Consider the following 13365-nt stretch of genomic DNA (forward strand, 5'->3'; position numbering starts at 1 on the left):
TGCCCCCTGGTGGTCAGTGTGCTCCCACTGGTTGAATGGCCAACCAGACACTTAGCATATTAGGCTTTTATTATATAGGATGGTCTCTGCATGTCACAGTTGTGTTTGTTTAATGGTTTATTTTCTATAGATGATGATTGGTAATGAAAAATAAGCAACTACAAGGCATACACAATACTTAACACTGCAAATCAAGAGGTAGGAATAAAATAACTATTTATGTTTGCAAAATTTATTAATGCTCTTAAGCATTTAAGACATACCAAATTAACTTTACTAAAACATGAAATTATAAAAACATTTTCTGTTACCCATATGGATGTGTTGGTTATATTACATACACTAACAGAAAATGAAAACCAAAAACCAGCCAATTTTACCAAGTAAAGAATTACAAATGAAAGTCTTTGGAATTTTATGAGTATGAATTTTCTTTGACTTTTACAAGCCAAATAACATATGCACTAAGCTAAATCTAAAAAAAAAATCAGAACAATGAAAAAAAACTAAAGATTTTTAGAGCCAATGGCAAAAAATGAACATAGAGTGGACACCAAAACTAAACATATTGTTACCTGGCGCTTCATTGCATGCATTTCTGTTAGATTGCTGTAGTATTCTCCTAGCATGTGCTGTAGGAAAGGGCAGACATAGGATGAACATAAAATGTGTATGATAGGGTCTATAATATAAACAAGTGAATAAAAAATTAAATAAGCAAATTCCTTTAAAGCTGTTTGCCTGAACTGAAATGTTATCACATATGCTCCATTTAAAAATAATCTCATCAGAGAAAATATAAAACGACTTGCCATAAACTTATATTAAAGTGCCTGATAGTAACCATAATAAACTTCTACCATTCACTTAGAAGTATACGCATCCAGGTGAACCTTTCACATCTCTTTAGGGAGAGGAGGGCTGTATACTTTAATACCAGCAGTCATATATGTTACTCTCTAATAATCATATAACAAAAACTGTTACATGCTATTAAGAATTTTAGGGTAATGGTTAATACTAAAAAATAAGTCTTTTTAGAAAGCATATAAATACACACAAAGGTATATTTACACTATTCAAACATTTTTCAATTCACTAAAATTCAATCATTTTCTTTTAATAAGTGACAGTAAGATCGGACCAACAATCAATTTATGTAACTGATATCCTTTCAATTTAGTGCCTTTCCCTAACCTCCACCCAAACGTTTACTTTTGAAGACATCATTATTTGATAAAGGTAGTGAAAGGAGATGAAAATTACAAAATTTTGGTAAAATTTCAGGGTCAGGACAATAAAATTGATATTTTTGCCAAAAAGATCCTAGGCTTAACAGACCAGGATGAAAACTTCAGTTCTACCATTTCCAAGCAATATGATCTTGAGGAAGTCATTTCAAAAAAAGTGATGTTTCTTTTATGATTACAGAAGTAATGAATACTGTAAAATTTTAGAAAATTTATAGAAGAGTTTAAAGATGATAGAACCACTATTAACATTTTGATATATTTTCTTCTAGTGTTTTTGCATTCAGATTTTTTGTTTAAAGATAGTTGAAAAAAAACACACAAAACAAAACATAGTTGAAATCATACAGTCCAAACAACAATAAATCTCAATTTATTTTTTCCCATTTGTTTCCTTAGGATGGATGCCTACAGAATTACTGAGTTAAAGGCATGACTTTTTGATGAAAAACTGTGCCAGTTTATATTACTGGCCCTTTTTGAGTGCTGTAAAAAAATCAGATACCCTCTATGACCATGTATACTCATCTACAAATGGAAATAAAAACAATTCACAGGATTATGAAGCTCAAATGAGATAATTTACAAACAATGAAGCATAATACAAATGGTAGCTGCAACTATCATTTTCACTAAGGATCTTACTGGCAACTGAAAACTGACAGTCTATATTTACTACCTCCCTTCCTCTCCACATTTCTTTGAGATGTACTTATTCTCTATAGATTATGAAAGTACCAGTGCTTATTTAAACTAAAACGGTGGCAAATACATATGACTCCATTCATCCAATAAACACTTACTGAGTGACTACCATGTGTCAGGGATCACACTAACATTTAACAAATATGAAAAGGCAGTATCTGTTGCCAAGGGACTCAAAAAGGCGATACAGACACTTACACAGGTATATACCAGATAATGTGATACAGGCAACAAAAGAGGTTTACACAGGCTACAACAAAAACAAAGAAGGGAAACCTATCCCAGCTTGCATTTGGATGCAAGTTCAGAGTTACAGAACCAAGAATTTATTTAAGAGACCAGCAGAGGAAAGGGCTCTCAAAGAGCAAAAAGGACTTGAGACAGAAAAAACATGCTGAGGTAACATGACAGCTATGGGAACATTTCAGTTCTGTGCCACTAGAAGAGTAGGTTTAAGGCAGAAGGTAATGAGGAATGAGACTGGAGAGGCAGGCAGGAATCTCTGCTGGCCAGACATGTTACATTATGGCATATGGACTTTCTCCTGCAGGCATGGTTTGAAGCAGGAAAATGACATGATTGTATATCCGAATTCTTATTCAGATAAGATTTTCAGAATTCCAATTAGGATTTTCAAGTTAATGTTAACTATACTTTTCTGTTTAGAATTTTAGAAAAATGAGTCAAAAGCTAATATCATAACAACAATACAAAAAAGTTCCAGTTTACATTTCTTGACATAAAGAAATGTGTACTGTAATCTCTACATAAAACCTTGCAGATAGAAAAGTGTAACAGACCAATTTCAAGACTTGTTTTAGTACAGCTTTTCAAATGTAAGATGAAGAAGTCCTTAAATTAAAGCAAACCAAAAAAGAACATACCTGAAGATATTTCTGCAGACCTACAACATTTTATTATTTTTTCCAGCTGCTCATGACTCTTTCTGCTGGATACTTTTGCTTGAACAGGCTCTTCAGTCTGGGCTGAATGTCTGTTCCTATTTTTGCAAGGTTCGCATGTGCTAGACATACTGGCACTTTCATACCCTTAAGTAAAAAAAGTAACAACTGTTATCAGTTGTAACTAATTCAAACCAAAAGGGAAACTGATTTTCATAGTGAAATAGTACAGGTAACTCAACTGAGCATGCTGTGAAGGCCTGGTATAAATAGAATATGAAAGAGTAAATGAAATATCTTGGAGATACCTTTGCAACAGTCTTTGGAAGCATGGGGTAACAGTAATATATCCTCACTCACTGTCCTTTGATACCCATCTTAATGAGCATATCTAATATGACCCAAACTATCCACTAGACTCCAAGTTAACAACTTTTCAGTATTAGGAAATACAAGAAAAAATATTATATACAATCTATACAAAATATCCAACACAGAGAAGAATAATGGGCACTAAATAGTCAAATATGCCTGCCTTCTTACTATACCTTTTATGTAATGACTTAGTCTAAAAAGTCTTGCCCACCCATAGGTTATACATATATTCTACTAAATTTTCCTTCTAAATTTTTTTTTTAGATTTATTTTGGTATATGGCACAAGGTAGGAATTCAACTTTATTTCGTTCCACATGAATAGTTGGTTATACATACCCCTTTGCCCAATAAATTAAATTTAAATTTTAACCTTGCAATAGGATAGTGAAGACCCTGGGCGGGGGGGGGGGGGGGGGGAGGGGGGGTAGGTGAAGGGGGAGGTAGGAACTGGGGGCGGGGGGAAGAGGGGGAAAATGAGAGGTATCTGTAATACTATTAACAATAAAAAATATTTTTTTTAAATAAAATGTAACCTTGGTTAACATATTAAATCTCCATATTTATTGGGTTTTATTCCTGGGTTTTCTGTTTAACTTATCTATTCCAATGCCATTTTCATTCTTTTAGCCGCAAAAGTTTTACAGTGTGTTTTAACAACTGGTAAGGCAAGTCCTTCCTAGCTTTCCTTGGCTATTCTTGGACATTTGTCCTTCTAGATAAGCAGTAAAAATTTTCCCCCAAATTTCAAAAACAATCTTTGGGGATTCAAAATAGAATCACATTGAAAACATTTATTAATTTGAGAAGTAATATTTAATAGCTTATCTATTCTCATCTAAGAGCATGGTTGGATTTTTTCATTTGTTCATTCTTTTTTTTTTTTTTTTTAAATATATTTTATTGATTTTTTACAGAGAGGAAGGGAGAGAGATAGAGAGTTAGAAACATCGATGAGAGAGAGAAACATCGATCAGCTGCCTCCTGCACATCTCCTACCGGGGATGTGCCCACAACCCAGGTACATGCCCTTGACTAGAATCGAACCTGGGACCTTTCAGTCCGCAGGCCGACGCTCTATCCACTGAGCCAAACCAGTTTCGGCTCATTTGTTCATTCTTATTTCATGTTCTTCAAAAATATTTTATAAAATTTTACAGAACTAGGACTTTCCTTGTTAAATTTACTCCTAAGAAAAATTTCCCCCAGTAGTTTTGGATACTAAAATGAGAATATTTCCTCCCACTTCCATTTCTACTGGGTATTACTATAATAGAGAAAATTATTTCATAACTTTAGGAGCTGTTTTATAACTTCAGTATCTCTTGGGTTCTCAGAAATAGACTCAGATACAGAGAACCATTGCCAGAGTGGGGGAGGGTGGTGAGGAAGCTGGGTGAAAGGGTGAAGGGATTAAGAAATATGAATGAATTGGTAGTTACAGAATAGTCACAGAGATGTAAATTACAGCATAGGGAGTTTTCAACAACAGAAAGAGTTGCATGGATCTCCTCAACCAAATGTTTCCCAAGAACCATAGAATTCTGATCTTTGCCCTAGATATACTCTCAAAGAGCCAGCAGACCCTAAATAAAGCCTTGCTGCTTACAGCCCCACACTCACAGCAGCTGCTCTGCTAATAACAAGTCCCCAATATATAGTTAATTTATTCTCTGTGATATCCTATCTGGAGTCAACCTTCCCTTTCTATTTCTAAAGCCATTTTTCTAGTTAGGACTTCATCATCTCATATTTAGGCTCCTGGTTTCTTCATTGGTCTCTCTGAATAAAGTCTAGCCATGCTCATTCATTCTGTTCAAAACTTACAGGAAAAAGAGCTCTCTTGGTTATGTTTGACCTTCACAACATTTATGAAATTAAGCTTCTAACTACTGCTACTGAATAAAAAAGTGCTGAATGAATTCTAATAGAAAATTAAAATATACATTATGTGGCATACACAAAATTCTCTTTGGGTAGCCCCAGTAGGCACTTCAAAGATAAACTCACCTTCCGAAACAGCTGCAACTAAAAATTAAATAGCTATAATTAAAATGCTATAAAAAGATTACACAACTATGGTGTTCTGAGTCCCAAATGAAAAACATCAAGGGCTAGATTTCCAAAGGTAAGATACTAGTGTGACTGAATTATTTCTCTCTTGGGTACTTTAATAGTAATCCGCCAGGGAGAACAGGAGACTTAATGAAAGTTAATAATACTTCAGAATAAGACTGGCTAAGTCAGCCAGAACAACACATGCCATTCATTACTGTAAAGGTGTTATCCCCTATCCCACTTCATCACTCCTTCCTTACACTCATTCTATTTTTCTCAGCATGAGTGGCTGACATAGCTAGAAGAAACAGTACTTCTAGTTGTGTCCACTGCAGGTAAACAGCTCAGCCATGGCACCCTGGGGACTCTGCATGTATCCACAAAAGCCACACAGGAAAGTACTGAACTGCAGCTGACGCTAAGCCTTGACAGAAGGCCTTATAATAATCCTCTTGGAACATGGAACACAAGAACACAGGAGGCTTGTGAGAGCTGCTATGTGGCCATTTTCACTCGCCTCCCCCTTTCCCTGGAAAACTGTTGAGCGTTTTCCTTCTTCTCCCTGATTCTGATGCCATGCCACCTTTCTGCTACCCCACGGGCACAACTCTATCCTACAGAGTGGCTTAGCTACAGCATAAGCCTTGGCTCCTCACCAATAGGTGTCTAGCACTCATGTATGTTATACTTGTCATCTAGCCCTTTTTGTTTCAGTGTTGCCCTTATGGTGTGTGGAATAAATGACATAGGGACCTGGCACCTTTAGCTACTTCTCCTTTCTCTATTTATATAATAAATTCTCTGAATCTAAAAAGGGCTGTTTCTTTACAGGCCACGCCTAATGCTTAACATCTATTTCATCTCAATCTTCATTAATGAGTCATAGGAGGGGGAGAAGGGAAGAAATGAAAAGATTCAGGTATGGACAGAACCCATAAGTCAGCACATTAACAATTCTACCCAATATTCCAAGAAAAAAATGAGGAATATCTAAAATATATGCTCCTATTCTCTCTAATCATATCAAAAGAGGAAATGGACCTGGTGGACTGTAACCAAATTATGGGTCTGGTAACCAAATGATAGGTTTGATAACATCCAGCAAGGCAAGAAATCATGTTCAACTCAGTAAGTGTGAATGTGAATTGAAGTTTAAAAGATAATCATCACATAATTTGTAAAATCTTATTTCACATACAGTAACATGCATCTTTACATATACAGAGTTTGTAAAGATTAAAATACATTACCATCACAGGAGACTAAGTTAAACAAAGATTTAGCATGCCACTTCTGCAAGACTGTCAACATTTGCAAAAAACATCCACATAGTTCAGTCTAGTAAATCTGCGACAGCTGTACTACATCTCTCAAGACAGCAACCAAGTCCCAGTACACTGGTCTATCTGTTATCTCCTAGTCCTGCCCCAGTTCCTCTCATTTCTCCTTCCAGCTTTGTTCTGACTCTATACTTTCTTGTTTGGAATGCTTTCCAATCTTCTCGCCATTCACTTCATCTCCCTTACCACTTCCTTTACAACAGAGTAAACATTCTTTTTTCTAAGAGATCATGTTATTCTTGTGCCATCAAGAGAACAAAAACAACATAAATTATGGCCTAGCTCAGTGTTTCTCAGATTTTATATATATCTATACATATTAAGACATCCAAATCTTGCTAAAATGCACACTGAAAAACAATGCATACCCATTCAGTTGGTATCAAGAGGGGCCAAGAGTCTGCATTTGTAATAAGCTTCTAGTGATGCCATCTGCTCTCCATAACTCACAGTTTGAATACCAAGAATTTAGCTGACTCACTTGATTTTATTACATATTAGTTTGGTTATGCTATTAAGTCTTTTATTTTTGTGAGGGTGTCTTACAAATGGGTCTTGACCAAATGTGAACACATGTTTTGGCAGGTATTTTTATACTTAAATATGAGAAAAGAGAGCATGTAGATCAGAATGTTAATCTTTGCCTTGAAGTAAAAAAGCTGCATTGCATATATAAAAAGCATAATTCCTCAGAATAAAGGGGTTTCGAGCGAAAATACAAACACACCAGTATTTCCAGGGCTAGGCAGATATGGCCACATGTTCACTAAGGATCCTGTAAGACCCTGATACTCAAAGTGTAGTCCACAGACCACTACTGGCAATACATGGGAGCTCATTAGGAACGCAGACTTTCAGGTCCCTCCCCAGACCTAGTGTAACCTTCATTAAATTATTTAAAAATTATAGAAAAATGTTTAAAATCACAGAAAAAAAAATTTAAAGTGGCATGTAATTAACACTATAAAGAGAACGTTTATGTGATATTCGATAGCAAGATTCAATAAAATATAGGTTAATGTTAAACCTTATTAACTAAGGTTCAGGAAGGCTAAGAGCAGACTTGTTTTAAAAGCAGTTTCATATGGTATTCAAAGATTGCAATGTAGTGAGAGGCCCACATTTCTTTAAATAAATCAAATCAAGGACCTAACCAGAAGCATGACTAAGTGCTGAATGTAGCACAAGATGTAATATTAAAATATAATAGTAAAACTTGAACTTTAGCAACTTTTAAGTAACCTACAAGATTTGGAAAAAAATCTTCTGAGTTCACAGTAACCACATATATAAGATATATAAGAAGCAAAAAAAGAAGAAATGCAATGTTTATATCTAGAACAGTGCCCACCCACCTAACCATACTGAAATTAAATATGCCAGAATAAAGTTACCAACATTCACACTGATCAATATTCAACAAATTTAAATACTTACCACTATTTTTAATTCGGCTTTTCAGCTGAGCAGAGTGCCTTTTCTTACTCTTTGATTTGGGAGTTTTGTCTTTAGATGCCAGGCTGGCCTGTGCAGATGCTTTTCTTGTCTTAAACGTTTTCGTTACTGTGGTTGGATCTACTGGATCAGGCATGCTGCTAAAGCTTTCTAAGGATTCTTCATCAAACTGGCGTCTTCTCATGCTGGTATCTAATTGATCTTTGCGATTACTATTTGTAGTTTTCTCTACAGACACTGCAAATCCAGTCTTGAATGGTTTTTCAACTTCACCTTCTTGATCATATAACCATGGTGTCCTACTGTTTTCCACCTCCTCTGTGGACTGCTTTTGATTCCTTACACCAATGAAAATAAGCTTTTAGAGGTTACAATGATAGATTTCTATGTTATCAAAAACTTCAGATATAGTACTTAACTTATAGTTTACTAGATTTCAGCAAATAAAATCATCAAAAGACTGTAAGAATATTTTCACAAAATATGCATTAAATATATAAATATGTTACAGGCTAGTGTTCTAAATTACCTAACTTTAATATTAAACACGTCTCACTGGCAAAAGTCCCAAACCAAAGCTCTAGCATTTATAACAGAAAAGACTACGAAAGAAAAATCAAGATTGGGATATATAAGGAAAACACAAAAAACGTGGAGGAAGAGCTGAGAAAGAGCTGAAGCAGAGCGTATGAAACATACATGGATCTGTGTCACTTACAGTAGTTCAATTAGAACCAGAATTTGATAAAAATAATGGCCATGCAACTAGTAATTTCTTTCTCCACACATCAAGTATAGTTTAGTTTAGTTCTATTGCTTCAGTGTCATTTTCAAATTTTACCTGCTAAATACTGGCATCCTTAATATTTTAATAGGTATTCACTGGTCATCTAATTTGAAAAAAAAGAGTCAAAACAAAGTTGAACAGGTCTACAGGATTCCTCAAAATTTTTAATACGCCCACATACTTTATAAAATGTCTTAAAAGGGAACATAATGAGATGTCCAAAACCTTTTATCACAGAACCTGACATGAACAACAGGGTTCCATCTAAAAGCGTAATTTGGGAGACACTGATTTACTTACAGAAGTTAGACAACCTAGTTTACTGGCCAAATTGAGCCTGCTGTTTTTTTGTATGGCCTGAGAGCTAATATGATGTTTATAGTTGAAAAAATAAAATCATACATGGTTGAAAATTAAAATCAAAGGAGTCAAGTTTGTGACAATTACTAGTATATGAAATTTACGTTTCAGTGCCCATAAAGTGTTGTTGGAACACAGCCACTCATGTGTTTACATATTGTTATGGCTGCTTTTGTGCAAAAATGGCAGAGATGAATGGGTACGAAAGGCACAGTAATACTTACTACCTAGTCCTTCATAGGAAAAGTTTTCTAACCCTAGCTCAAGATTACAATGTTCCACCTGACCTCTTATTATCTCCAGCCATTCAATTCAGGGAACCTATATTAGTTGAGATTTTGGGGAGGAGATTAGGTATAATCTGAAGTGGGTCAAATACCTAAAACAATATTAGATAGCCATAGTCATGCTTTTTTACTACCAATTATATGTAAAAATATAGATAATAATGAAGTAGGAACTTTACAGAAAGTAGGAACTTTACAGAAGGTAGGCTATTTACTAAAGCTTTGAAAAAATGTTTATTGCTTATTACGGAGATTCACTCAGCCATCATTTCTGAATGACAACTGTACACTAAACACTGTTAGACTCTTTTACAAAGCACCATGAGATTTAATAGAAAAAAATGGTTAGTACCGCTAATAAAAGCAAAGTCAGAGAGGTCAATCATAGGACTCCTAGTTGAAGTGATACCATATATCACTACAACTTTCTTGTCTAAAGCTGTCTCTATAATAACAGAGTACTCAACATTACATTTGGATAGGCCTTAGGAACTCATTCTTATCAGGAGTTCTGAAAAAAAAAAAAAAATGCCATCACTTTACAACTATCCTCTACTAATTAGTATTAGTTTTTACTGAAATCTGTGAACTTAGACAGATATCAAATCAAGCCCAAAAGACACTGTATGGGTAAGGTCTTATCTTTTCAAAATGAATCTCATAGGATACCCTGATCAAAACTCTGAACTGCTCTTGTACCAGGGAAGGTATATGCTTGAGAGACATCTGGTGAGATGTCAAAGTTTCATAATCCCTACACTGCCAGGCCAAACAATCACAAACATACTCCCTAATTGTGTTTTCAAATTATATATAATTAGATGTAATAAAAAAAGAAATTAATGTGATCTATTAAACATAATGACTTATGTTTACAATTGAGTTACCTTTGTTTTTCTGCTCCAATAGAAGAATTGCTTTCAAAAGGTTTTGGAAAGGCCATGTATTCTGTTTTCCCTGAAGAATTCTGGGCTAATGGTTGCTGTTGTTCAGTGGGTGTAGAAATATTCTGAGAAAAATCTCCACAATTAGAAGAAAATAAAGGGCTGAAATTCATACCTAGTAAATAAAAGCAATAAGTAAGATGACAATAAAGTACCTTTAGCCTTAATATGAAAAAGACAGTTTTAATTAAATGTGCCATTCAGATTTACCAAAACAAGAAATTGTTAATTAAAATAAACTAAGTCATTTATTAAATCACAGTTGATAGCTCAGCCCACTCTGTTTCAGCATTAGTGATAACAATGTGTCAGATTCTACTGCAGGGCACTCTGCATGTTATTTCATTCAATGCTTAAAACAACACTATAAAATAGATGTAATCTTTATAACTCTAAGTGGTTCCACTGATTAGAAAGCCTTTTCCTTCCCTTTAACTCCCTGGAAATAACTTCTATTCATTTTTTAGAGCTTAAATAACATTTTTCTGGAAAAAATGCATTTCCTGATGATCTCTTGCCCCAAGTAAGAATAGATCACTCACCTCATTTGTATCTGCGGTACTGTACTAGGCATTAATTAACATTCTTAGCTTCCTCATTAGACTTTAAATTCTTTAAAGCGTTAGTCTTAATCACCTTTGAATCCCAGTCATTTATATAGTGTCTGGCACATAATGTGTGCAGAAAAAACATCTGAATAGAAGCCTAAGCTAAATAAAATTAAATGTAAGCCTAAACTAAGCACTCACCTTTAGTCTAGCAGTATATCTCCCTGCCGAGACATGAAGCTCCTCTACAAGAACATGTTATTCACCTTTACTCTATGTTTTACACAGTGCCTGATGTACAGCAGCCACTGGATATATCAATTCCCTTTCTCCTTAACAGTCGTTAAATAATCAAAGATATAAAACAGCAATAATTCATAATTGTTTACTTAATTCCATTAGCAACCATATTAAACTTAAATTTTCACTATAAGAATCAAAGTAGAAAAGAGTTTCTAACTTTCTTTGCAAGCATTTCCTACCAATCCAAAAGAGACTAATAAATATCCATGCAATAGACAAACAATACTCTAAAACGCTTTTGTTCTTATTTATTTTTCCTTCAGGTTTTCAGTCACTTACCTGGTGCAAATGATGAAAAATTAGTAAATCCAGGTAGGTTAAACAGATTTACAGGCTGTGTTGGAAAGTTGAAAGGACAAAATAAACCGGGAGAAGGAGGGTGTGGTGCACTACTGCCCCTTTTCTTGTTTCCAGGTTTTTCTGGATGCTGATTTTGTTGGTGCATAAGTTCATTTAGCATTTGTTTCAACCTATAAAAATTTAAGAAGTTGGTAATTTAAAAATCAGTTATATTAACATCTACTTACAGTACATTCAGAAAGGATATGTGTAAGAAGTGATTCATGCAAATCAGACTGACTGCTCTGATATTCACTACAACAAATATTTGCTTGTCCTGCAGGCTTAATTCAATAAACTTAGCCTTAGGATCAAAAACTGCACTTACCACTTCTATTAGATAGTAGGTATAACTCTAAGAAACTCTTTTTCTTGTCTTGTCTGCTGATTTATTGAGGTATATTACACACCATATAATTCACCTATTGTAAGTGTATAAAATTTTAAAAACAAAAGACAAGTCCACAATATTGAAGGGGAATATTGGACAAATCACTGCTTATAAAATTCTCAGGTGACAGAGAATATTTGCATATATAATCTGGCTCATGCCCTTTGTCCCAGAAGATAACTGCAATATCTTTGCTCAGTTTTAGCACTGCACCTACTTTTATTTTTTTAATATATTTTATTGATTTTTTTACAGAGAGGAAGGGACAGGGATAGTTAGAAACATCGATGAGAGGGAAACATCGATTCAGCTGCTTCCTGCACACTCCCTACTGGGGATGTGCCTGCAACTAAGGTACATGCCCTTGACCAGAATCGAACCTGGGACCTTTCAGTCCACAGGCCGACGCTCTATCCACTGAGCCAAACCGGTTAGGGCAGTTTTAGCACTTACTATGGAGTTTCACTATTTCCAAGAAACTGATTACCTTTGTACATTATTCTGTTGCCATGTTAGCTGAGTGTAGCACTGGTTCAACTGGTGCATTATAAGGTGCACTTGAGGAGATGCAACATTGCTGGGCATAACACTGTAGGGACCGGTGAGAAGAGTCTGGAGCAGACAAGATAGAGCCTATGGAAAGGAAAATATTTCATAATATTTTACTGATGACTTGAGAAAAATGTGGACTGCTTCAAAAACAAGATAAAATATGTTTACTTTCATAGTGAACTTTACCTGCTGGTCTTGCATCAAAGTCTGACAAATACTGACACTGAAATCAAGTTGTTTCTTTAGCTGATTAATCTGTTCTTGCCATTGTTCTTTCTCTTCTACATACGAGAGTTCTGACACCCAACGAAGGTTTTCCTGACGCTGCATGCTGATATTCTGTTGTCTTGTCTTGGCTAATGGACGACAATTTCCATCTTCTGGAAAACGGCGATTATTCTTCCATCTAATACAAGATTTAAAGCATTAGGTCATCATATATAATTATTTGGCTTTTCTAATCTGGCAACAAACCACAGGCCAGTATTCTCTTTTTAAGTTGAAGAACTCAAAAAGCATGAAAAATAAAGGGGATAAAGATTCTAGGTTTTTAGCCTTATATAAGTATCGTATTTTACTCTTTTCCAGTGTTTTTCACTTACGTCTTAAACAGAAGTGTCCATATAATTCTGTATACTGCAAAATAAAAATATACCACAAGCATTTTTCCATTCTTGTTATAAGCTTAGCCACATTACAACATCAGGTGGAATTACTTCATCTTTTACTCATCAAATATATTTCACTATTGTAAATAACAATATAATGAG

At 34.8% G+C, this 13365-nt stretch overlaps 1 protein-coding gene across 23 annotated transcripts in view; it reads right to left on the reverse strand.

Annotated features, from left to right (window-relative positions):
- Positions 1 to 13365, reverse strand: part of PCM1 (pericentriolar material 1) — an 89042-nt gene that overhangs the window by 31445 nt on the left and 44232 nt on the right. For 11 of the 23 annotated variants that reach the window (XM_070408258.1, XM_070408256.1, XM_070408255.1 and 8 more), the window contains 7 exons: positions 12782 to 13001; positions 12531 to 12676; positions 11593 to 11783; positions 10406 to 10577; positions 8067 to 8422; positions 2840 to 3004; positions 576 to 632 (listed from right to left, as the gene is read on the reverse strand). In XM_070408258.1, coding sequence (XP_070264359.1) covers positions 576 to 632; positions 2840 to 3004; positions 8067 to 8422; positions 10406 to 10577; positions 11593 to 11783; positions 12531 to 12676; positions 12782 to 13001 — 1307 coding nt within the window. The remainder of the gene's footprint in view (positions 1 to 575; positions 633 to 2839; positions 3005 to 8066; positions 8423 to 10405; positions 10578 to 11592; positions 11784 to 12530; positions 12677 to 12781; positions 13002 to 13365) is intronic. The other 12 variants (XM_070408267.1, XM_070408280.1, XM_070408279.1 and 9 more) reach the window with 3 other exon arrangements.

The sequence above is a fragment of the Myotis yumanensis genome, unplaced genomic scaffold, assembly GCF_028538775.1.
Source record: "Myotis yumanensis isolate MYYU_CA2020_CCGP unplaced genomic scaffold, mMyoYum1.0.hap1 SCAF_3, whole genome shotgun sequence".
In the NCBI taxonomy this organism is placed as follows: Eukaryota; Metazoa; Chordata; class Mammalia; order Chiroptera; family Vespertilionidae; genus Myotis; species Myotis yumanensis.